The 23,286-nt window shown below is 35.2% G+C and overlaps 1 protein-coding gene across 1 annotated transcript in view; it reads right to left on the bottom strand.

The window, feature by feature from the left end:
* The window catches only part of LOC130445181 (apolipophorins), a 36,476-nt gene that overhangs the window by 10,827 nt on the left and 2,363 nt on the right, over positions 1–23,286 (bottom strand). Inside the window, exons 2-11 of the mRNA XM_056780755.1 lie at positions 17,516–17,545; positions 16,818–17,011; positions 14,111–15,034; positions 12,352–12,826; positions 10,573–11,246; positions 7,115–8,252; positions 2,663–4,044; positions 1,191–1,499; positions 1,060–1,131; positions 11–950 (exon numbers count right to left, since the gene is read on the bottom strand). Coding sequence (XP_056636733.1) covers positions 11–950; positions 1,060–1,131; positions 1,191–1,499; positions 2,663–4,044; positions 7,115–8,252; positions 10,573–11,246; positions 12,352–12,826; positions 14,111–15,034; positions 16,818–17,011; positions 17,516–17,545 — 6,138 coding nt within the window. The remainder of the gene's footprint in view (positions 1–10; positions 951–1,059; positions 1,132–1,190; positions 1,500–2,662; positions 4,045–7,114; positions 8,253–10,572; positions 11,247–12,351; positions 12,827–14,110; positions 15,035–16,817; positions 17,012–17,515; positions 17,546–23,286) is intronic.

The raw sequence follows: 23,286 nt of genomic DNA, 5'->3' as shown, positions 1-23,286 counted from the left end.
AATGTCTTACCGTTTTCGCTGATTTTTGAATCGAGCTCGAAATGGGCGCATTCCTTATTTTTTTCGCAATAAGATTCCAAAATTCTGAATTGTTTGTCTGTTATCTTGAGCTCGGCGTCGATGGCGTTGTTTCCTATTCCGGCATCGAAATCAATTTCAAATCCTTCTTCTCCGTTCTTTTCAAAAGTTAAAGGCTGAGATATATATTTGAAATTGGCGGCTTGTGATTGTTCTTTGATTTTAAGAGTTCCAGAACCTTCTATTATATATTTCCCGTGCTCGTCTCTAGCTTGATAAGTGGTGCTTCCACTTACGACATTCTTTCCAGCGGATTTGATGTTGATTTGGATTTTTTTGTTCGCTTTTCCTCCTTTATTATTAGCGTCGAATTGAATCTTATTGAGTTTAAGGTTGGGAGAATTTATATTTCCTCTAACGTAGAAATTATCCATGTTTTCCAAATTAGTATCAAAGTTACCCTCGAATAAAAAGTTTGACTTTTGACATTCTACTTTCCATTCACCTCCGAATTCTTTTACGCTAATTTTATTTCCTTTCAAGTAAACTTGACTGATTTTTCCTTCGGGATCCTTTAATTTTACGTCGATCAATGGAGAAAGTTCATTATATTTCAATTCGGTGTCTTGTGTCCAAACTTTTCCATCCAGATTCAACTTTACGTTACTTTGTATATGTTTGAGGTCTTCAGATTGTTTGGTTTCGACAACCAATTTATTCGTTTTGAAGTTTTCGTAAGGTGTTTCTAATTGGGCATCTAATTTATATTGGTTTTTAGCTAGTCTATTCAGGGCTCCTTCGAATTTGACGTTTTTACCAGCGCCGTATTGGACGCCGACGTTTCCGTTCAATTGGCATTTGTCTCCTTCCAGATCTTTACGACTGTATCCTCCAACAACTGAGATTGGTTTATCTGATGATTTGAAAGTTCCCTAAAAAATAAAACAAATGCACTTTTCTGCACTTCCACTAAAATTGCGCTTACTCTTAAATAAATAAAAAGGCAGAAGTTTGAGTGATCAAGCAGAAATATAAACTTACTTTAATTTCACCATCTTTGTCACTTGCTCTAAGTTGTCCGTCTGCACTAAAATCGGCTATAACTGCATCTTTCTGTAATAATAATGAATTTAATTATATCGATATACCAAATTGTGATAAATTTTACTCACATTATTTTCGGCTAAGGCGGATATAGCTCCGGTTAATTTCAATTCTTGCCTTGGTTCGCGCGGAAGAAGAACAGATCCTGATATTTTAGACTTGACCGATTTTAAATCGATTATAGCCGATATGAATTGAACTTCAAGTTCTCCGGATATCGGTATTCCTTCTCCTCTTATATCATATTTGCCTCCAACTTTACCACTGAGAGCTGTACCATACGAAGAAGACAATTCGAAATCCCCGGATTCGTGTATATAATTGAATTTCAATCCGGATTGTATTGGATCTTTCAATACTGATCCGTAGATTTTTCCCTAAAGAAGAATAAATAAATTTACTAGAACTCAACCTTATTTTAAATGCTATGGCTTTAATCGAATTACCCCGCCCTGCAGAGAAAAATTTTTCCTATATCAGAGTCAGAACCCGCTCGGCTTATTTACTATTCCCAGACTTGAAAAAATGTCTCGGTAGTCAAAGATTTTGAAGAGCTTGACGATTCTTATTATAAAAAGTGCATTGAATTTATTATTGAACGTCGCTGGGAAAAGTGTAGGGAGCTATAAGGAAAATCTTTAAGGTAAAAATGTTAAATTTTTGATCCTTAACACCAATTGGATTACAGATACCAATTTTTCTGCAATCCAACACAATTCTAGATCATACCACTTCGACTGTTATGAATTTTATAGCAGATATTTGAGCAGATGCTCTTCCAAGCTGTCCAACACAATCCCACCTAGAGCAGTATCTCTAGCTCACGAATACCAAGTTCACCTACAAAAGCCCGGAGACTCCTCTCTTTGGAGAAGTGCCTGGCAACTTTAAAAACAACAGCATTAACAAATAATAAAATCAAAAGTAATAATAAACTGTTCAGAGGTACTTTTCTGGTTTCGTGATACTAACGGAAGCCTCTGTTGGATACCTGGACACTATTAAGTGGAAGGAAACCCTGGAGAAGATGCCGAAGAAGCTGTTATAGCGTTAAAAGTTTCACGATATTCAGATCGATTTGGTCGATGATTAATACGGTTGAAACAAAAAAATTCTTTGAAATATAAAATCTGTGATTGATGGACTTGCTTCCGAGCCGTTTTCTTTTACATTCACTCATCGAATCCAGAAGAAAAAAATTGAACGGAGAGGAATAGACGACTAAGCATCTGCTTTGCTTGACTAAACTAGTAAAAAACTTCAATCTGGTTTGGAAATGCTTAAAAATAAGGTATAAAATAAAAAAAAAAATACAAAAGTGTAGACGTCTACAGAAATTGTTAGAGCTGCGGTTCCTCGTGCAACAGAAGAAAGAGAAGTTAACTACGTTTCTAAAATGAAGTAGAACACAGAAGCCTCAAGTCTCCAAGTGAACCACGAGCAATCAAGGTTGAGGTTGGCCGTATGGCGACGACTAACCCCACACCATCACAGATGTAGTTTGCTTTCTCCGCAGGTCGAGATAATTAAATTTACTTACCGTAGAGTCAATTAAACGTTTTTCTCCTTGTTTTTGCACTTTGAAGATCAATTCTCCGTTGATGTTTCTACCATTGGCGTCATCTGCGGAAGCTTCGTACGACACATCGTAGGTTCCTTCTTTGTGGTTGATGTTGTTGTATTTGCTGGATACACTGATCTTACGACCGGGGCTATTTTTATTTTTCCTGTATTCCAAACTAGCCTGATCTTGTCCATGGCTAACATCACCGTTAGTATTGAAGTTACGGTTGAATTTTCCTAATAAATATTGATCGGTCGGAAGTATAATTTCGATTTCTCCGTTTTGTTTGCCGTTTTGGAACTCGCCGTTACAGATGCCGTTTACGTTAACTTGTAAAACTTTTCCGAGTATGTCGACTTTGTTTTTGGAATCGATGTTGGATGAGGAAATTTTAGTGTTTGTAGATACGATTATCTTTTGGTTTTTGTCTTTATCGAAACTCGGGTATAGAGTGAGAACGACATTGTATGTAGTTGGAGGTTGAACTTCGAATGTACTTTCTAATTTGACGGATTTTTTAGGTGTGTTAGCGTCGATTTGTAGATCTGCGGTACCTTTACCTTTAACCGATTTCAATTGTCCATTTACTACTAACATATTTTTAATATTGACTTTAACGCTACCGTTTGCGTTACCGTTTTTATTCGCGTTAAGGAAAGCGTCAATAACGACGACGTTACCGCTGACGACTTTGTGGTGAGCGGATAATTCGCTCGGAGTGCATTGTAGTCCGCTGTCGACTTTGAAAGGCGTTGGATGCGTAGGAAGAATTACCGTTAAGTCGGCACCGAGGTTTACGTTAGTTGCTTTGATGTTGTGTGTTATGATACCTTTAACCTCCAATTTAACTCCGTTCAAATCTAATTCGTTACTGATTTTGCTTTGTTCGCCAGCCAATACTTCTCTGGACGATTTGAAACCGACTTTATTTTCGAAACTGTAGATATCGAAATCAACATCGAAATCTCCTAGTGTTTTTTTGTTGATTTCGAAATCTAATTCGGAACCGAATTTAATATCGTTGTAGTGAAAATCGACGTCGTATTGCAAACTTTTCGGTTGTTGTTCTGCGTCGAATTGAATATTTAAATTCAATAAAGGATAAGAGAATTTGTTTTTGAAACCGAAAGTGAAATCATCGGGCGTGTTGTATCTTCTAGTAACGCTACTGATTAACGTGATTGTGTTAGTTTTAGAAGAAAGATCTTGACCGTGGATCAATTGCCAATTGCTATCAATATGTGTAAGATCGTTAGATTTTTTCACTCCCCCGTTTATATGGAAATTGAATGCTTGATTGATGTTGTTCTTCACTTCTGCATTCACGTTCACTTGGTTAGGATCGACGAAAAAGCGACCTAAAACAATTTAATCATTAAACTTTGTGACTCTAACAAAAACTCATGAATCTACCATATTATCGTGTAAATTTAAGTAAGTTCCACTTAAATCTAGGGACTCTAATAGTGGTTATACAAAAGAGAAGTTCTTTCTAATTCGAACGCAGTGCTTTTCCAAACTGTAAACAATTCACTACATTAGCTTTTATTAACATTAGCAGATGTTTTCAAGATTTTCGCTAAGAGGTTCTACATAAACTCAAAAACGAATCAATAATCCAATAATCCAATTGCCAGGAATGCAAGAATCGAAAAAAGTGCCAAATTAGTGCTCAGATTGTTACGTTTAACAACCTACACAAAATCTAGTATCTTCAAGTGCCCATTGAGGACTCAACACTTCGAAAAGACTCCTAGTAGATTGTTCTCTTCTATCGAATCACCTTTCCACATCAAAAACGAATGACAAGATTAAAACAAATCGATAATCTGACTCTATTGGATTGCTGTGAATACAGGAATCGAAAAAAGTGCCAAATTAGTGCTCAGATTGTTACGTTTAACAACCTACACAAAATCTAGTATCTTCAAGTGCCCATTGAGGACTCAACACTTCGAAAAGACTCCTAGTAGATTGTTCTCTTCTATCGAATCACCTTTCCACATCAAAAACGAATGACAAGATTAAAACAAATCGATAATCTGACTCTATTGGATTGCTGTGAATACAGGAATCGAAAAAAGTGCCAAATTAGTGCTCAGATTGTTACGTTTAACAACCTACACAAAATCTAGTATCTTCAAGTGCCCATTGAGGACTCAACACTTCGAAAAGACTCCTAGTAGATTGTTCTCTTCTATCGAATCACCTTTCCACATCAAAAACGAATGACAAGATTAAAACAAATCGATAATCTGACTCTATTGGATTGCTGTGAATACAGGAATCGAAAAAAGTGCCAAATTAGTGCTCAGATTGTTACGTTTAACAACCTACACAAAATCTAGTATCTTCAAGTGCCCATTGAGGACTCAACACTTCGAAAAGACTCCTAGTAGATTGTTCTCTTCTATCGAATCACCTTTCCACATCAAAAACGAATGACAAGATTAAAACAAATCGATAATCTGATTCTATTGAATTGCTGTGAATACAGGAATCGAAAAACGTGCCAAATTAGTGCTCAGATTGTTACGTTCAACAACCTACACAAAATCTAGTATCTTCAAGTGCCCATTGAGGACTCAACGCTTCGAAAAGACTCCTAGTAGATTGTTCTCTTCTATCGAATCACCTTTCCACATCAAAAACGAATGACAAGATTAAAACAAATCGATAATCTGATTCTATTGAATTACTGTGAATACAGGAATCGAAAAAAGTGTTAAATTGGTGCTCAAATCGTTACGTTTAAACAACCTACACAAAATCTAGTATCTTCAAGTGCCCATTGAGGACTCAACGCTTCGAAAAGACTCCTAGTAGATTGTTCTCTTCTATCGAATCACCTTTCCACATCAAAAACGAATGACAAGATTAAAACAAATCGATAATCTGACTCTATTGGATTGCTGTGAATACAGGAATCGAAAAAAGTGCCAAATTAGTGCTCAGATTGTTACGTTTAAACAACCTACACAAAATCTAGTATCTTCAAGTGCCCATTGAGGACTCAACGCTTCGAAAAGACTCCTAGTAGATTGTTCTCTTCTATCGAATCACCTTTCCACATCAAAAACGAATGACAAGATTAAAACAAATCGATAATCTGACTCTATTGGATTGCTGTGAATACAGGAATCGAAAAAAGTGCCAAATTAGTGCTCAGATTGTTACGTTTAACAACCTACACAAAATCTAGTATCTTCAAGTGCCCATTGAGGACTCAACACTTCGAAAAGACTCCTAGTAGATTGTTCTCTTCTATCGAATCACCTTTCCACATCAAAAACGAATGACAAGATTAAAACAAATCGATAATCTGATTCTATTGAATTGCTGTGAATACAGGAATCGAAAAACGTGCCAAATTAGTGCTCAGATTATTACGTTTAAACAACCTACACAAAATCTAGTATCTTCAAGTGCCCATTGAGGACTCAACGCTTCGAAAAGACTCCTAGTAGATTGTTCTCTTCTGTCGAATCACCTTTCCACATCAAAAACGAATGACAAGATTAAAACAAATCGATAATCTGAATCTATTGAATTGCTGTGAATGCAAGAATCGAAAAAAGTGTATTCTAGTGTCTATTTAGGACTCAATGCCTCTACAAGACTCCTATTAGATTGTTCTTACTTGAGTAGATATATTCCATAGATCTTCTTTGGTTATAATTTTCCAGGAGTATCTCTATCAGTCTCACCCTGTAGATTATTAGAATAACACCTTCTTATCTACATTATTTTCTACAGAAAGGTTCAGGACCTTGCGAAGGGTTTATCCGAGTCTACTTTAACAAGCTTATCTTCAATTTCAATGACTAACGCTTCAATATGTTCAGGAATCCATTGGGAATCAGGAGGAAATAATAAAAATCCGTACTGAAGAAGGAAAAGTCGAAATCGTGGCATCGTCCACGGTTCGATTTCTACCTGTTTCTCTAGGTAAAATATAAGATTTCAGTCCGTTGAAGCTATAAAATAACAAGCCGTGGCCTGTCGATATAACCGATATTACCACGGCAGATGTTCAAACTGACCAACAGAATTCAACATAAGCAGTATTTGCAATATCTATTCGACACATAGACGTGGATCATCCACTTTTTGATAAATGCGAGCATGTATAAAAGAAGCTCAACAAAATTTAGATTCTAATTTCTGAAGATTAAGTGCTAAGGAGACACGAAGTAATTAACTTTTTCTAAGAATTAGGAAAAATCGATCACTCTCAAACTCTGTACGATCGATCAGATGATAATCGATGTCCAATTTGATGACGTCGATGGATTATTGATATTTGGACCACCGCCACGAACAAAAATGATCAATTTTTTGGGATTGTGATCAATAATTGATTGATTAATGTTGAAAAATGAAAAATTCCTAAAATATGTAAGGTTATATTTCCAAATAGTCTCTTACCTGTTAATGAAACAGATTGTTGACCTTCGGAAAATGTCAAATCGCTGAAGAAAGTTTTCTTATCGTTTCCAATATTTCCGTTAATTCCAAGGATTTTTTGATTGGGAAGATGAATTTTGACGTTTTCAAAAGTGTATTTGTTATTTTCACCAGTTTTTTCAGCAATAATTTTTCCATCAACTTTTACCGGTAATTGTTGATTGCCATCGGGTGTTTTGAATTCCAAAATTGGATTATACACAGATTTATCTTGGGAACCGGATATACCGACTCCTAATTTGATGTAAGCTTCCGTGTTGTCTTGTCCGGCTTTCAGTAATAACGATTTTTCTTGATTGGTATTGGTGATTCTACCTTCGGCGAATGCCGATTTCACCGGAGAATTGAAGATAGCTTTGATGAACTTTTGTGGATATATTTCGCTCAAAAATTGAAAACTGACTTTTTTCTCTCCGTTTTTACCTACGCATTCTACTAAAATTTCACCGGAAGTGAAATCTTGATTTACGATGTTCTTAAAGTGGTATTCTTTTAAATCCTCGTTTTCGATGCTGATAGCGAATTTAGCGTCTCCTGAAAGAGGGAACGGCAACACCGTAGTTTGTTGACCGGCCAAATTGGGTCCATTTAAATCAACACAGAAAGCTAGTCCGATAAACGCGCTAGCTTGATCCAAGCAGAGATTAAAGTCTTTAGGTTGAGAGAATTTCAGAGTAGTTACAGATGTTTGTCCTGCTTGCTCTCTAGTTTCACTAACTATTTGATGATTGAGTGAAATTAATTTTTGTTCTTGTACCGGCAAACCCAATTTGACATCGACACCTTTACCGTTGTTACTATAACTAATTTTGACGTCACATCCGGTAGCTGTGTATAAACTGGATACCAATTTGATACCGTTTTCTACAACTAGAGCATCCAAAGAAAGTCTAGCGGTTATTTCAATTTTAGCGCTTGGAATTAATTTCACGTTAACGTTGGTATCTTTGTTGTTCAGCAGAGCTCTTACGTCTATTCCACCTTCAGCTTTGAGTTGAGTATTCGCCGTACCTTCTGCTGCCAACCGTAGAGGAAAACCGAGAGATGTTGGATAATCTAATTCCGAATCTAAGAATAAGATATTAGCACGGAAAGTATCCTGAAAACAAAATTAGAAATATTATATCCACAATACAAAAGCTGTTATACATTATAACTATACAGAAGTATTTTCGTGCTTCAAGCAGTTGACAGAAGAATAAATCTTCGCTTGTATGATAATATGGAAGAAATACGATTCAAATGCGGATAAAATCGTCTGCCGAAGCGATTGCTTTGAGTACCAAGCCAAAAAAGTTACTAATTACTCTAATAGATCGACCACGGTTAGTCGATTGGCCAAAAGTGATGTACAAGAGCAAGAGCTTATAAAAAAAGTCACAATAATGCCAAGTCACGGAACCATCTTTGGTCATTTGGGATCTAGAGGAGTCATAAACAGTGGATATATTTCATACAAGAATGATTCTTAATGGTGATATTACACCAGAACGCAAATTGAAGTACGAAGATAAAAATTATCATTTTCCTGCAAGGTATTGGCCTATAAGAACCCACTGGTGTAGAAATTAGAGTCACGGAACCATCTTTCGTCATTTGGGATCTAGAGGAGTCATAAACAGTGGATAGATTTCATACAAGAATGATTATTAATGGTGATATTACACCAGAACGTAAATTGAAGTACGAAGATGATAATTATCATGTTCCGGCAAGGTATTGGCCTATAAGAACCCGCTGGTGAAGAAATTAGAGTCACGGAACCATCTTTCGTCATTTGGGATCTAGAGGAGTGATAAACAGTGGATAGATTTCATACAAGAATGATTCTTAATGGTGATATTACACCAGAACGCAAATTGAAGTACGAAGATAAAAATTATCATTTTCCTGCAAGGTATTGGCCTATAAGAACCCGCTGGTGAAGAAATTAGAGTCACGGAACCATCTTTCGTCATTTGGGATCTAGAGGAGTCATAAACAGTGGATAGATTTCATACAAGAATGATTCTTAATGGTGATATTACACCAGAACGTAAATTGAAGTACGAAGATGATAATTATCATGTTCCGGCAAGGTATTGGCCTATAAGAACCCGCTGGTGAAGAAATTAGAGTCACGGAACCATCTTTCGTCATTTGGGATCTAGAGGAGTGATAAACAGTGGATAGATTTCATACAAGAATGATTCTTAATGGTGATATTACACCAGAACGCAAATTGAAGTACGAAGATAAAAATTATCATTTTCCTGCAAGGTATTGGCCTATAAGAACCCGCTGGTGAAGAAATTAGAGTCACGGAACCATCTTTCGTCATTTGGGATCTAGAGGAGTCATAAACAGTGGATAGATTTCATACAAGAATGATTCTTAATGGTGATATTACACCAGAACGTAAATTGAAGTACGAAGATGATAATTATCATGTTCCGGCAAGGTATTGGCCTATAAGAACCCGCTGGTGAAGAAATTAGAGTCACGGAACCATCTTTCGTCATTTGGGATCTAGAGGAGTGATAAACAGTGGATAGATTTCATACAAGAATGATTCTTAATGGTGATATTACACCAGAACGCAAATTGAAGTACGAAGATAAAAATTATCATTTTCCTGCAAGGTATTGGCCTATAAGAACCCGCTGGTGAAGAAATTAGAGTCACGGAACCATCTTTCGTCATTTGGGATCTAGAGGAGTCATAAACAGTGGATAGATTTCATACAAGAATGATTCTTAATGGTGATATTACACCAGAACGTAAATTGAAGTACGAAGATGAAAATTATCATTTTCCTGCAAGGTATTGGCCTATAAGAACCCACTGGTGTAGAAATTAGAGTCACGGAACCATCTTTCGTCATTTGGGATCTAGAGGAGTCATAAACAGTGAATAGATTTCATACAAGAATGATTCTTAATGGTGATATTACATCAGAACGTAAATTGAAGTATGAAGTTGAAAATTATCTTTTTCCACCTGGGTATTGACTTATAAGAACCCACTGGTGCAGGAATTGTCGTCACGGAACCATCCTCCGTTATTTGGGCTCTAGAGCAGTTAAAAATTTTCTAAATATTCAGAAATTAGAGTCGAGGAAACACCCTTCGAGTAGTTATGAACTGATGATGGATTTCATAAATGAAAGGGTGTAAGAAGATGAAATTTATCATTTTACGCCATAAGATCCTACCGGTACAGGTACTAGAGTCATAGCACGGTTTTAAAGTATTTAAAATTTGATTAATCGCTAAATTATGCTAAGAGATGAGTCTTGTTTTTGGTTTTTTGGTTAATGAACGGAATTCTCATCTACAACAGACTCAATGATATCCCTTAAAATGCGATTTAAATGCTAGTCTCTCATGAAGGGATAGTTTGAATACCCATCAAATGGAACATACTATTCAGATACTTACTTGGAAACTCTTGAGTTTGTCTAAGCCTTCGTTGAAGTTGTTTATAACTTGATCGATGATTGCTTCGGGTGTCAAACCTATATGATGAGCGTTCAAGTTGGTATAAAGGAGCTCGGATCCAAAAGCTTTAACGCTGATGTCAAGATCTAAATCTTTATCTAATTCGTTTTCTTTAATTTGTACCGCTCTACCAATGTTATCGATTTCCTTTCTACTGACATCACGACGTGCCCTCAAACTCGATTTAAGTTTACTATTAAGATCTTGCCACAATTTCGACGATGTTTTTATTTCGTTTTTAAACAATTCTCCCAGAGATGATCCTCGTATTAAACCGTTCGGTCCGAAATAATGTTCCACCAATCTGTTTAAATTTTCCTGTCTCAGATTGAGTTCGAGGAAATTCATAGAATGACCGAAGACTTCAGCAGTGGCGTTCAAAGTAGTCAATCTCGGTAAGAAATCGTTTTCGGAATAAATGATATTGACATCAGATGACGCTGCCATACCGAGGGTATCAACCGCGTAAGATAATTCGCCGTTGTACGACCACTTCCTGAAATCGATCGGGAATTTCTTGGTAACGCTAAATCCGAGGTACTGTTTGGCAAGTTGCTTGTCTGGATTAGCTGAAGCTCGAAGATTGCGGATGTGAGAAGTGATAAATCCCCCGACTGAAATGAAATTTTTATTACTTAAACTGCTTATGTTTATATTTCAACTTGATCGGGAAGAAACGAAACAGCCAATTCCACGCTATATCAGATGATTCGGTGGAAATTAGAGCAAAAATGAACGTAATAAGTTAAAAAACAAGTTTGATCTTGTCAGTACAAATTTCTTTGCTTTGTTGGCAGTAGAGGAACCCAGGATTTTCATGATTGTGTTAATAAGAGCTTAAATGTATCATATTTATACATCAACAGTCTTCCACTAGGTCACACACCAGGATTCTACTGCTTTGGGTTATCCAAGATTTTATTCAATCCTTTTTGACGGATAATTATGGGATGCAAATCATAATTTTTCCATTAAAGCCTGTCAGGATATGTATTTTCAGCTCGTTGATGCATCCAAGGTTAAATGGTTAGGTTAAAAGAAGAAACTACTATTTCGAGTTATGACCTTCAAGATTCCTCATCTTACATCGCTCGATTTTTTAATGACGATGTTTTTTCGTCAAAAATTTTAATAAACACACCAAATGGGACACCAATTAATGCTATGTATTGAACACACCTGATTGATTGATTCTCATTGATAAAATGGAAAATATTGCTACAATTTGATACATTCAAAGTGTTTATAGTATATTTTGAGGTCGAATGAACAATACGTGACTCGATTCATGAATTTTCACACAATTCCTTAAGTCATCGAATGTTTTACCACGACACGCAATTCAAAAAACTACTTTGGCATCGATCCACAGTGATCAACCAACTGTTTGGACTACTATAACTTCGTGACAACTGTTGGTTGTACAGTACCAAAATTGTTAAACCATTGCGTTTATTACTAATTTTGACCAACAGAGCCTCCTCCGTTAATAAGCAACTTTGTCTATGGTTATCGCAATCGTGACTGAGCATCCAGAATATTTGTCATCTTGATTTCTAGTAAATCAGTTGACTACTACAGTTTTGAATGACAGTAACTGTTGACAGTCAATTGGCGGGAATTTTAAAAACTTTCACCTTTGTAATTTAGAGCTGGATTCTATGTAAACAGTTTAAAATGGCCGTTTCGTCTTGACCTATTTAGATTGTACATACATACCTTGGTAGCTGGGTTCCTGTTCTAATAGAGCTTTTACGGCATTACCAATTTTGTCATTAGGGCATTGGGCCAAAACTAAATAAGCTCTTATTCTTATTTCGGAATCTTGTTGTATATTTTTCAAAATTTGTAAAGCGCTGTTTCTTATTTTATCTTTACACGGATCTGAAAGATAAGTATCTAAAGCGAAAGCTCTCAACCTGGTGGAGGCTTGTCTGTTTTCAGCGATCGAAGTGATTTTTGCAACGACATTGTCGTTTAGATGTTTGAAGTTTGCCAAAGTTTTCAATATGAGAATAATTTGATTTTCAACTTTTTTGTCGGATGTAGTAGCCGCAAGTTTTTGGAGAAGTTTTTGGGTGATTTGATTGATAGCATCGACGTTTTTGCAAGAATGTGCTCGACAATAGCTTCCTACAACATTTCCGATACCTAAGTAAGCTTCTTCTGGGAGATTCGGAAGGTCCAGTAATTCCTGAAAAACATTTGTTATAAAATATTAATATAAAACAATCGAAAAAAAGAGACTAAGAAACTCTTTTCTCGAATATAAACTATTTGACAGAAATAAATCTTTTATGAAATTTTATTTAGTTCGAAATACAACCTTCAAAATAAAACGTAAAGTTTGTTGATTTCGGTTGCTATTCAATTATTTTTATTTTGAATTCAAAATCCGTCCAATTGAAGGTTATGTTAGGTCAGGTCGTTACAAGTAACATTGAAATACGATAGGTTATATCATTGCGAATTTTTATAGAATTTGTTATTTCAAAATACAAAAAGATAAGCCTAAATTACTCTAAGGTTAATTGAAGCAGTTTTTTTTATTAATAATTTAAGCAATATATGTTTTTCATGGATATTTTCAGTAGTTTAGCAGCTTTATAATACATAGAATAACCTTCATGAAAAAAGTGTTCAACAAGCGTCCATCTGCCAGGGTATAATTTGCTGTCACTTTAGTTATTAACCTCTTGGATTGACCAATGTAATTTTTTATCATAATAAAAGCCGATTAATTGTTTCTACATTTCGGAAAGTTTGAACATCGTTTGTTTCAAATGATTTTTTTCGTAAAAATTCAGTTATTATTGAAAAAAAAATGCATTTTTTGGTCGAAAACTCAGCATTTTCAATCGTGAATAGCTAAAAAAGTATTGATTTAATAAAAAATATGCACACGCAACATTTTTTTAATCAAAATTCACTCTTTTAACAATTTCTGTACACTAGTACACATTTTGTAACTTTCCAGATCAATCCAAAAATTTCTTCTAGAATCTTCTAGAACATTTGAAATCGCTTCTTATAAATTCCATTCATTTTAGAATATTGTAGGTCGTTCTAGAATTTCCTCGAACATTCTAAATCGATCAAAATAAATTGCATTCATTTTGGAACTTTCCAGATCATTCGAGAAATTTCTAGTACATTCTAAATCGATTACAATAGTTTGCATTCATTTTAGAACTTCCCAGATCATCCCAGAAATTTTTAGAACTTTCTAGATCGATTATAATGATTTTTCGATCATTCTAGAAATTTTGAGATCTTTTTAGAAGTCCTTATGCGTTACAAAAGGATAGAAATATATGTTTTCAAATTTTCACCACCCACCGCGACCAAACTCCCTTACTATGACCTGGAAACCAAGGGGTATTTACTCCCCAACGGGAAGTTGATTGGGGTTGGTGGTGATAGAGAAAACCGTGTCTTTATAGATTATAGATGACATTTTGCAACTAGGCATACTTACAGCTGCAGTTTTGATTGCATTTTCTGTTGAATGTTTGACCAAAGACATTCCGAGGTACACCAAACTCTTCTCACCCTCATTGAATTCGTTGCTCTTTAAAAGAGTTATAGCAGCTTCGATCGCATCGCCGGTGCCGGCTTGTAAAAGAGCGTCCAAGAAAAGTTTTTTAGAAGTAGCTTTATCTCCTGGAAGTACGCCGGATCTTACTTGATTGTAAACGGCCAAAAGATCGTTTTTATTTGCAACTCTAATTGTTTTAATCAAAGTAACAAATTCTTTAGCGGTTTTTTCGCCTACTACGACATCGATACTTTTAGCGACTTCTTTAACGGCGTTCGTGATGGTGTTAACGTTACAAGTAGGGGCAGTTACCGGATGGGGATTATCGAAAATGATCGATCTCGGTGTATTTGTAACAGCTTTCGGAGATTCTTTCAACGTAGTCATTAGATGAAGCTTAGTTGTTACTACTGCTTTAGCACCATTCTTTCCAACGGAAAAAGGAACGAAAAAGTAGTTTTCGGTTACTAAAACTTGATTCAAAATACCGTTTTTGATTGTTAGTTTCGCGGTGTAGTCACCGTTCAACAGTGGACTGGATTTAATTTCACTGTTCAAATCGAAAGTTGTGGCAAAGAAATCTGCTTTTAAGTGTTCTCTGTAAGCGCACTTGTTTAGATCGCGGCTCTTGACGACGACTAAATCTGCTCCTTGTTTGTGTTGCGCTATTTCCGTAGGACATAAACCGAAAACGTCTGTTTCGTGTGCGCTGTTCAAATTGGCTTGGAACAGAGACGCGATAGCTCGCTTAATATTCAGAGAGTTTTGGGTATCATGAGCGTCCGTACAAATACTATCTTCGATATGTCCATCGTGGAAATTGATTTGAACGGGTTTTTCTAAATCTGGAACTGTTCCATGTTTCTGCAAAAAAAATTATTCTTATACACATCATCTTTGCTTGGTATTTCGGCTTTAAGAATGAAAAGGTTCACAATGTCTTTTAATGGAATATACTACAACTACAACGGCAGCCATGCCATGGTTGGCAAATATTTAGGCGTTGTAACTAAATTAAAACAGAAAACATCGAAGAAGTTTGTGGGATTAGGAGTAAAGGACCAGGAACAGGCTTCAGAAATACGATCAAGGATAGAAAGGGCTTGAACTGCGTTTAACAACATGAAGAAACTATATATAGCCAAAGATGAAGCTAGTCAGGTGCTGCATATTTTCTGTTTTGTTCTTTGGTGTAGAGGCTTGGACCACAACCTCGGCTACTTGCAATTGCAATCTTTCGGAATATGGATATATCGACTTATTTTGTTAATATCCTGGACAGAGCACATGGAAGTTATGCAGTGACTAGTGAAAGAGAAGGAAGTCGTCTTTACAGTAAAAAAAAACGGAAACTGGAGTATTTTGGCCGCATACTAAGACATGCAGTGGATTGTCAAAGCCAAAATGAATAGTAAGAGGGGACCAGAAAAAAGACGGTTGCTCAACCTATGTCAGTGATTTGGAGTGTCATCTTTTGATACGTTTAGAAACAAGATAAGAATAGCCTTGTTAATAACCAACATTCACAACGGATAAGGCAATGAAAGAAGACTAAATTTGCATGAAAAGTTTTGTAATATCCGTTATTTCACCAAAGTTCGTTGACGAGGAGTAGTTTGACAAATATTTTTCGATTATAATAATGACTTATAGATCGATTGAACCTTTTTGATAGATATGAATAAACACTGATATGATAAAGACTGATCTGAATGTAAAGTTACAGAATAAAAATCTGATTGTCACTAAAATGTAATCACGTATTCAAGCTTTCGAAACAGAGTTGAAGCTGCAGTAAAATTAAATAATGTATCATCTACTTCATTTAAAATTATTTGGCAAGGTGAAACAAAAAAATATTGAATCAATATTTTGCGAAATCTAATCGCGGAATTCAAATTTCGTAGGAATTGCCAATTTCAATTGTGGTGCCAGGCTACACAGGCACCAGTCCATTTACAAAAATGGAGTTGATAGTTTTTCAACCGGACAGTATTTTGAAAAAGCATACAGCACGCATTATGTGCATGTTTGGTAGCAGGTGTGGAGATGTTTTTGGAAATGAAAATAAATAAGAAAAAACATCGTACAGAACATAGCTTGTCAAAAACAAGTCAGATATCTGGATCCTCGAGCTCGAAATAATTATTATAATAAAATAAATAAAATGTTAAAATACTTTAGTACATTTTTATTATTTGACTTCACATTCTAAATTTAATACATGGCCCTCTGTGCAATTGAGTTAACACCCCTGACTGTATTACATTCTCGTAAATGGCTACTGTCGAAATATCAGCCCTATCATTTTAGCAAACCTGTCCGATCTAGGTAAATAGCAAAAAAAAGCAGAATCAAAGATTGGTTTAACGACTTTCAACGTAGTCGCACGTAGGTTTTTAATGAGCCACGTTCAGGTGGAGCACGGATACAACAAAAGATAACCTGACAAAAATCCACTATCTCGTATTGGCGAGATATATTTCAAATGATCATAGTTGTAAACGCAATAGGCGCGTCTCGAGAAAACGCTTTAAAGAAATTGGAATATCGCTGAGACAAGTGACAATTGACAAGTGACTATAGTGACAATTTTCCGTAGATACTAAGGGTGCTTTGAAAATATACATTTGTTGTTGTTATTTACCTTGTTTCCTGTTAGAATTTGAACGTTTTGAAGCCTCAGTAATTGATTACAATCTCCTAATTGTGTTAATAATACTGTAGCTTTTACATCGGTACTCGTTATTTGGCCTTCTGCGGATGATAGACTTATATCGATTTTACCTTCATAATTATATTTGTACGTTGTTCCAGGCGTATATTTGAATACTTGGTTATCTGAAAATCACCAAAATTATGAATTTAACTTAGTGAATTTGGAATCTTATGACACAATTTTGATTCAAACTTCAAGATACTAGGAATAAATCCCAAAAAGAGATGTTACACATATCTGGGGACAAGTATGTTTTATATTTAGGATGAATTGTTATTATAATGCTACATTTACATGCTTGCCAAGGTTTTGTGTATTTCCAGGACTCCTAAGTCTTCACAAAATACCATTTACACGCTTAGTTTGTTCTAAACTAGTTGTGTTGTGTCTGCAATTGCTTTTGACTTATATAATAACAAAAACATGTTTATTACCGACACTTAACACGCGTCAACATGTAAGTACATCTAAAGCTTATTATTTATTGAAACTTGTTGAGGCTTGCCAAGCATTCAAAAGTAGCATAATAAAGAAAAAGTTTTTGATGATTGTGTCGAGTGAAAAATATGTATTATCGTTATTTCCACAAAGATGTCACAGTTATATTTAAATTAAATATTACTCACTTCCTTTGCATCCTGTCCTGCATACTTGATCTGAAAATATAAATACCAGTAAGTAAGTAAGCATTGTAATTATAACTTCCACGTATATACAAGAAAATAAGGCAACAAGTAACGAGAACAACCTCACTTTATTTACAAAAAGAAAGAACAAATCAAAGTTAGGGTTCTATCAAGAACAGAGTAACTTTCAACTTTTTTTTTTAATACTTCGACCAATCTAATATCTACCTAGACGGCTATAAGTCTGGACTGAGTTTTCCAATTCACTGTTGGCTGCCTTGCAGCTCTAGTATGAAGTCTGGCGTTGGCGTGAAGAACCTACACCTCGCTGATGAGACAAGCTCATATTATGCATTAATGCTGAAGCTTAACATGACCCAAGAGACCGTGGCCAACAGTTTCCTCGTTTATAATCGAATTTTGGCTTTCGGGCTATTCTCTTCGCCTTTACAAAACTGTTAAAACAAATTTTAACCAACTTGGTGTGATTTTTAATTAGTACATGGACGACAGGGGTGAACTATAGTTATCTGTTGCTTAATAGAAACGACTACAAATGACAAATCACACACAAATATCTATCAGTCTTTAAAAGTAGCGCTTTAAATATTTTCGATTATTATTAGATTCCCGTCGAGTTTCTGTTATTTTTTTCGACGAAGTCTGTACCATATAGTACATACCTTGTATTCATTAAATTACTACTCGTTGGGATATTGTCATTATCTCAATTAGATCAAGTGGATAATAACCGGTAAGCATTAAATCTACCGCCGGTTGTTTGTTGCAGAAGACAATGAAGATATTTAAAATACAAATAAAATTTAGTTGTAAAGCTTTGTTCGAAATACTCGGAATTGAATAATCCTTTTATTAGATAATACATATAGAAGTTTCCACAAAATATTCGTTCAAAATTTCTTAGGTAAACCAAACAGCCACATAAATCCATTCCTATTCTCAACTAAAAACGTACAAGGTCATTTATTCCGAAGTATTTGATTTTTAAATTTTGATATAGACAAATAAAAACAAATATTCATATTTGGATATGACTTTATTATATTCCAAAATATTCTCCATTAAGATCAAACTACAGTCCTATTCCGAGGCAAATTTGTGGGTCTATGAGCTATATTCGGTTTTACGGTGGATGGGCTGCTAACCCGTTCCGCTAACCCTCCTCCTTTTCTCGGGCTTGGGACCGGTAACACAATCGCTAAGCTACTCAATCCACCCAGCGATCATGCAGGCGGAAGAACTATATCAAAACCGTTTAAAAGGGAAAATCGATAAAAACCCGATAGAAGAAAATGATGATATTAACAACAGTTGGAAGAGATTAAAAGAAAATATCATAGAAGCAGCAAGTGAATCGCTTGGAACTCGAACTATAAGACCACAAAAACAAGGAACGAACAAAATATGGTTCTCCAGCAAGGTCAAAGAACAGTGCAAAAAGAAAAAGAAAGCGTACTTAAACTACATGTCGTCACAAACGGCAGAAGCATATAAAGAATACAAGAGAATCCGTAACGATACAAAAACACTAGTGAGACAAATGAAAGACAACTACTGGGAAACCTTCTCCAAAAGAATGGAAATCGACTTCTATGGGTTACAAAAACAAATCTGGCGATTAATAAGAAATCAGAGAACAGAAGCAAATGAACTCATCAGAACCAGACACGTAGAAAGAGATACTTTGGGTAAAATATTTAGAGGAACTATACAAGGATGAAGAGACCGAAACCGAACCAAATACACCAGAGTTAGTAATAAGTGATGAGACTAATATAAAAAAGGAAGATATAGAAACAGCACTCCAAAAACTAAAAAACAGAAAGAGCCCAGGTCCGGATAACATAAAATTACTTAAATATGGAGGAGAGAAGCTAAACCAACAACTAACAACCCTAATCAAAAAAATATTTACCCAACACAGAATACCAGATGAGTGGAGAAATAGCATTACGATTCCTCTATTTAAAAAAGGAGATAAAAAAGTGCCCGAGAACTATAGAGGAATAAATCTACTATGCACAACGCTGAAATTAACCACAAAGATAATAACAAATAAAATAAATGAATGTATCTCACTAGCAGATGAACAACAGGGTTTCAGATCGGGAAGATCCTCCACGGACGCAATATTTGTCATAAGACAAATAACGGAAAAATCGATCGAATATAATCGACCAGCCTTCATGTGTTTCATTAACTTGCAGAAGGCCTTCGATCGAATACAATTAAAAGACATAATACACCTTCTTTATGATAGACAGATACCATACAATGTCATTAAAATAATCGAAAATATATACTCAAAAAATACAATCCAAGCAAAAATAAATGATGACCTAACTGAACATTTACCTGCAAATAGGGGCATTAGACAAGGGGACTCTTTCAGTCCGCTCCTATTTAACATAGTGATGGATGAAATCATAAAACAAGTACGCAAACTAACAGGATACAAAATGGGAAATAAAGAAGTCAAAATCCTGTGCTATGCAGACGATGCGGTACTGTTGGCGGAGAACGAGGACGATCTGCAAAGGCTACTGTACCAATTTAACAAAACAGCAAAAAAATTCAATATGATAATATCAGCGGCAAAGACAAAATCAATGGTTACTTCCAAGACACCGATCAGATGTAAGCTTGTGGTGGATAAGAAAATAATACACCAGGAAATGAAATTTAAATATCTGGGAATCGAAATATCTGGACACGGGGACGTGGAGACGGAAGTAAGAAACCAAGCTACAAGAGCCTCAAGAGCAGCAGCATACCTAAATGACACAATCTGGCGAAATAAATACATTCGAACTGAAGCAAAAGCCCGCATTTACAAGACCGCAATCAGACCTATATTATCCTATGCAGCAGAGACCCGACCTGAGACCTCTAAAACGAAACGGATATTGGAGACTACAGAAATGAAAATAGTTCGAAGAACACTACTGGATAGAGAAAGGAGTGAAAACATAAGACGAACATGCGGAATAGATAATATCAATGACTGGGTACTGGATAGAAAGATAGAATGGAATGAGCACATTGACCGCATGACGGAAGAACGAATTGTGAAAATATCAAGGGACAAATCACCAGCAGGACAAAGAAGCATTGGAAGACCTAGGAAAAGATGGAGTGACAACCTCCCAGGTGACTGAGCAGAGGCAATGACGTGAAGAAAAACAGGCAATGATGCCTATACACAGCAGTAAGAAGAAGAAGAAGATCAAACCACGTATGCATGTGTTTGAACCAATTGTCGAAACATTATAACCATTCCGAGTGAAGTACGTCCGAAACATGTGATTTGAACGTTTCAAATGCTTCTTCAGGTTTAGAAAAATGTTTTCCTCGCAATTAATTTTTTTGGGATCCAACCAAGGACTGTACGGTGGATGACCAATGTTTTGATTATTCAAAAACGCTTTTGTTTGAACTGATATTCGCATTGTCGTTTTCTGCGATTGATTTCCCCGATTTTTTCTAGTAAGCAAAAGCTGGTTTACCATTCAGAATTGACCATTTGCTTTTGATGGATTTAGCTCGACTTGAAAGACCCATACAATCAATTGCTGTTTAATTTTGGGTTCTTCTTCTTTTGAAGCACTACGATTGAATTATTTCATGCACGGCATTAATGTTTTTTGGCAAAACCCCCAATTTTGGATGATTTAACACAAAATTCATGCAGTATTGAAGTCCCACCACGATTTATTCGGAATACCAGCAAAAGACGGTGATTCGAGATGGTGCTTTATCACCAAAAGTCGAAGTTTGTTGATCGGCGCACTGCTTTTGGTTTCATCCACGTTTTGATCAAGATAATTTCAAGTATCTGTAAACAACTCGTATAGCACTCGTATAATAATAAGTTTTGAGTACGTCGGCCATTAAAAATGTCGAACTATCGGATTTGATATTATATACACATCAGTGTTGCTATATCTCAAAACTTACGTGGTATGAAAATGTTTTAAACCTCCAATAATAAATGATTACATGTAAAAAAAATGAAAACAAGTGTTTAATAACAAGTGTTATTCAATTTTTTTATCTTTATTTGTTATAAATTCACAAGAAATTCTCGCATTTATTGTTATTTCATATTTTTATCAGAGGCTCATTGACATTAACCTTGATTGAATCAAAATAATAATAAAAGACTTTTGACCTCGTAATCTTACATTTTTATTTACTGTTAATTTGTAAATTATCATCGTACTAATTTTGTTTTATATTCAGCCTAAAATATTTTTATTAATTTACTAAAAGTTTTGAAACATATGCAGATAAATACTTAAAAAAAACAAGTTGTAACAAAAAAAAATTGAGGTTATAATTGTAAGTACGATAGGCAACTAGTAAAACACCATTAATATTTTTTCGAATTCGTCTATTCGATAAAATGATTAGTAATGACCGAATATGAGATTAAGAAATATTTTTCCAGTAAAGGAAAAGTTGGTGTAATGTTTTAACAATAATAGATAACTAGTATAAATAGAGGTTAACAAATATCGATATCAGGGTGAACCCGTGAACTTGATTATTTACAATGCATATAATGATAATAGATTTTAATTAAAACTAGGAAAGTTTTAACAATATTATACAGTACACAATCTACACAGCATATGTTTCCAAGTTTGAAGACGCCAAGTTGTTAAATATTTGTTTGGAAGCCATCAAGACTTCTCCTTTCTAATCAATAATAAAATATTAGATAATAAAATTTGAACGAGGCCGTACGACCTGCGAAGATCAGCATCGAAGTGGTGGACCAAATGAAGTTGAGACTCCAGGAATTTTGAAAAAAATCAACAAACGACCGCATTTGCCTAAAAAGAAAGTGTTGTTTCATCAAGACAATGCACCAGGTCACACATCCGTTATTGCATTGGCCTAAATTAATGAATTAAACTTTGATTTTCTACCTCATGCACCCTACTCGCCAGATTTAACTCCCTAGGGTTATTTTCTGTCCCCAGACTTGAAAAAAATGACCAATGGTCAAAAATTCTCAAGCAATGGCTATTCTTATTATAAAAAGTGTTGGGCCGGGTACATCTTCGTAAATAGAAAATCTTGAAATAATTTCTTTTATATATAAGTTGAAATGGACCATTTTTTTCTTATAAATCTCTCCGAAAATATCGATAATTGTTTTTATTTAAGAATCGAAAGTAAATCTCAAAATTCAAACCTGAATAATATCAATAAAATATTTGGGAATGTCTCCATCTTTGAAGCTACAGGAAAGAAATCGTTAACCTGATGTACCTGATAAGAACTATGCGACGAATTTATCAAATTACTTCACTTTTAACTATCCTTGATAAGCAAAATTCGGGCTCATCTGATCGTCAACGATTACGGAATTTATTTGTTCAATTATAATTAGATGGTCTGTGTTAGGTTACAGAGAACGCCAGATTTTAGAGCCACAAAAGAAATAATGGACATAGAACAAGAGAAAGACAAATTCAGGACTGGAAAACGGAAGAAAAAAATAGGAAAGGCAACACGTTCTAAAAGGCTTGAGTGTAGCACCTATTTTTATGTCTTTTATCATATTCTAACTTTGTACTATAATCTTCCTCATTATCATTATCTCCTTCGGTTGTTTAATATTTTCTTTGCTATTTGTTCCAGTTCGTTTTCTCTTTTCTTCATAAATTGATACGATTTTACTTCGCGATTCTCTTAATCTGTCCACTTTGTCTTCCATTTGACGCTTTTTTACTTTATTT

Source organism: Diorhabda sublineata, chromosome 1, assembly GCF_026230105.1.
Source record: "Diorhabda sublineata isolate icDioSubl1.1 chromosome 1, icDioSubl1.1, whole genome shotgun sequence".
Lineage (NCBI taxonomy): Eukaryota > Metazoa > Arthropoda > Insecta > Coleoptera > Chrysomelidae > Diorhabda > Diorhabda sublineata.
This window is presented reverse-complemented; position numbering and strand designations above follow the sequence as displayed.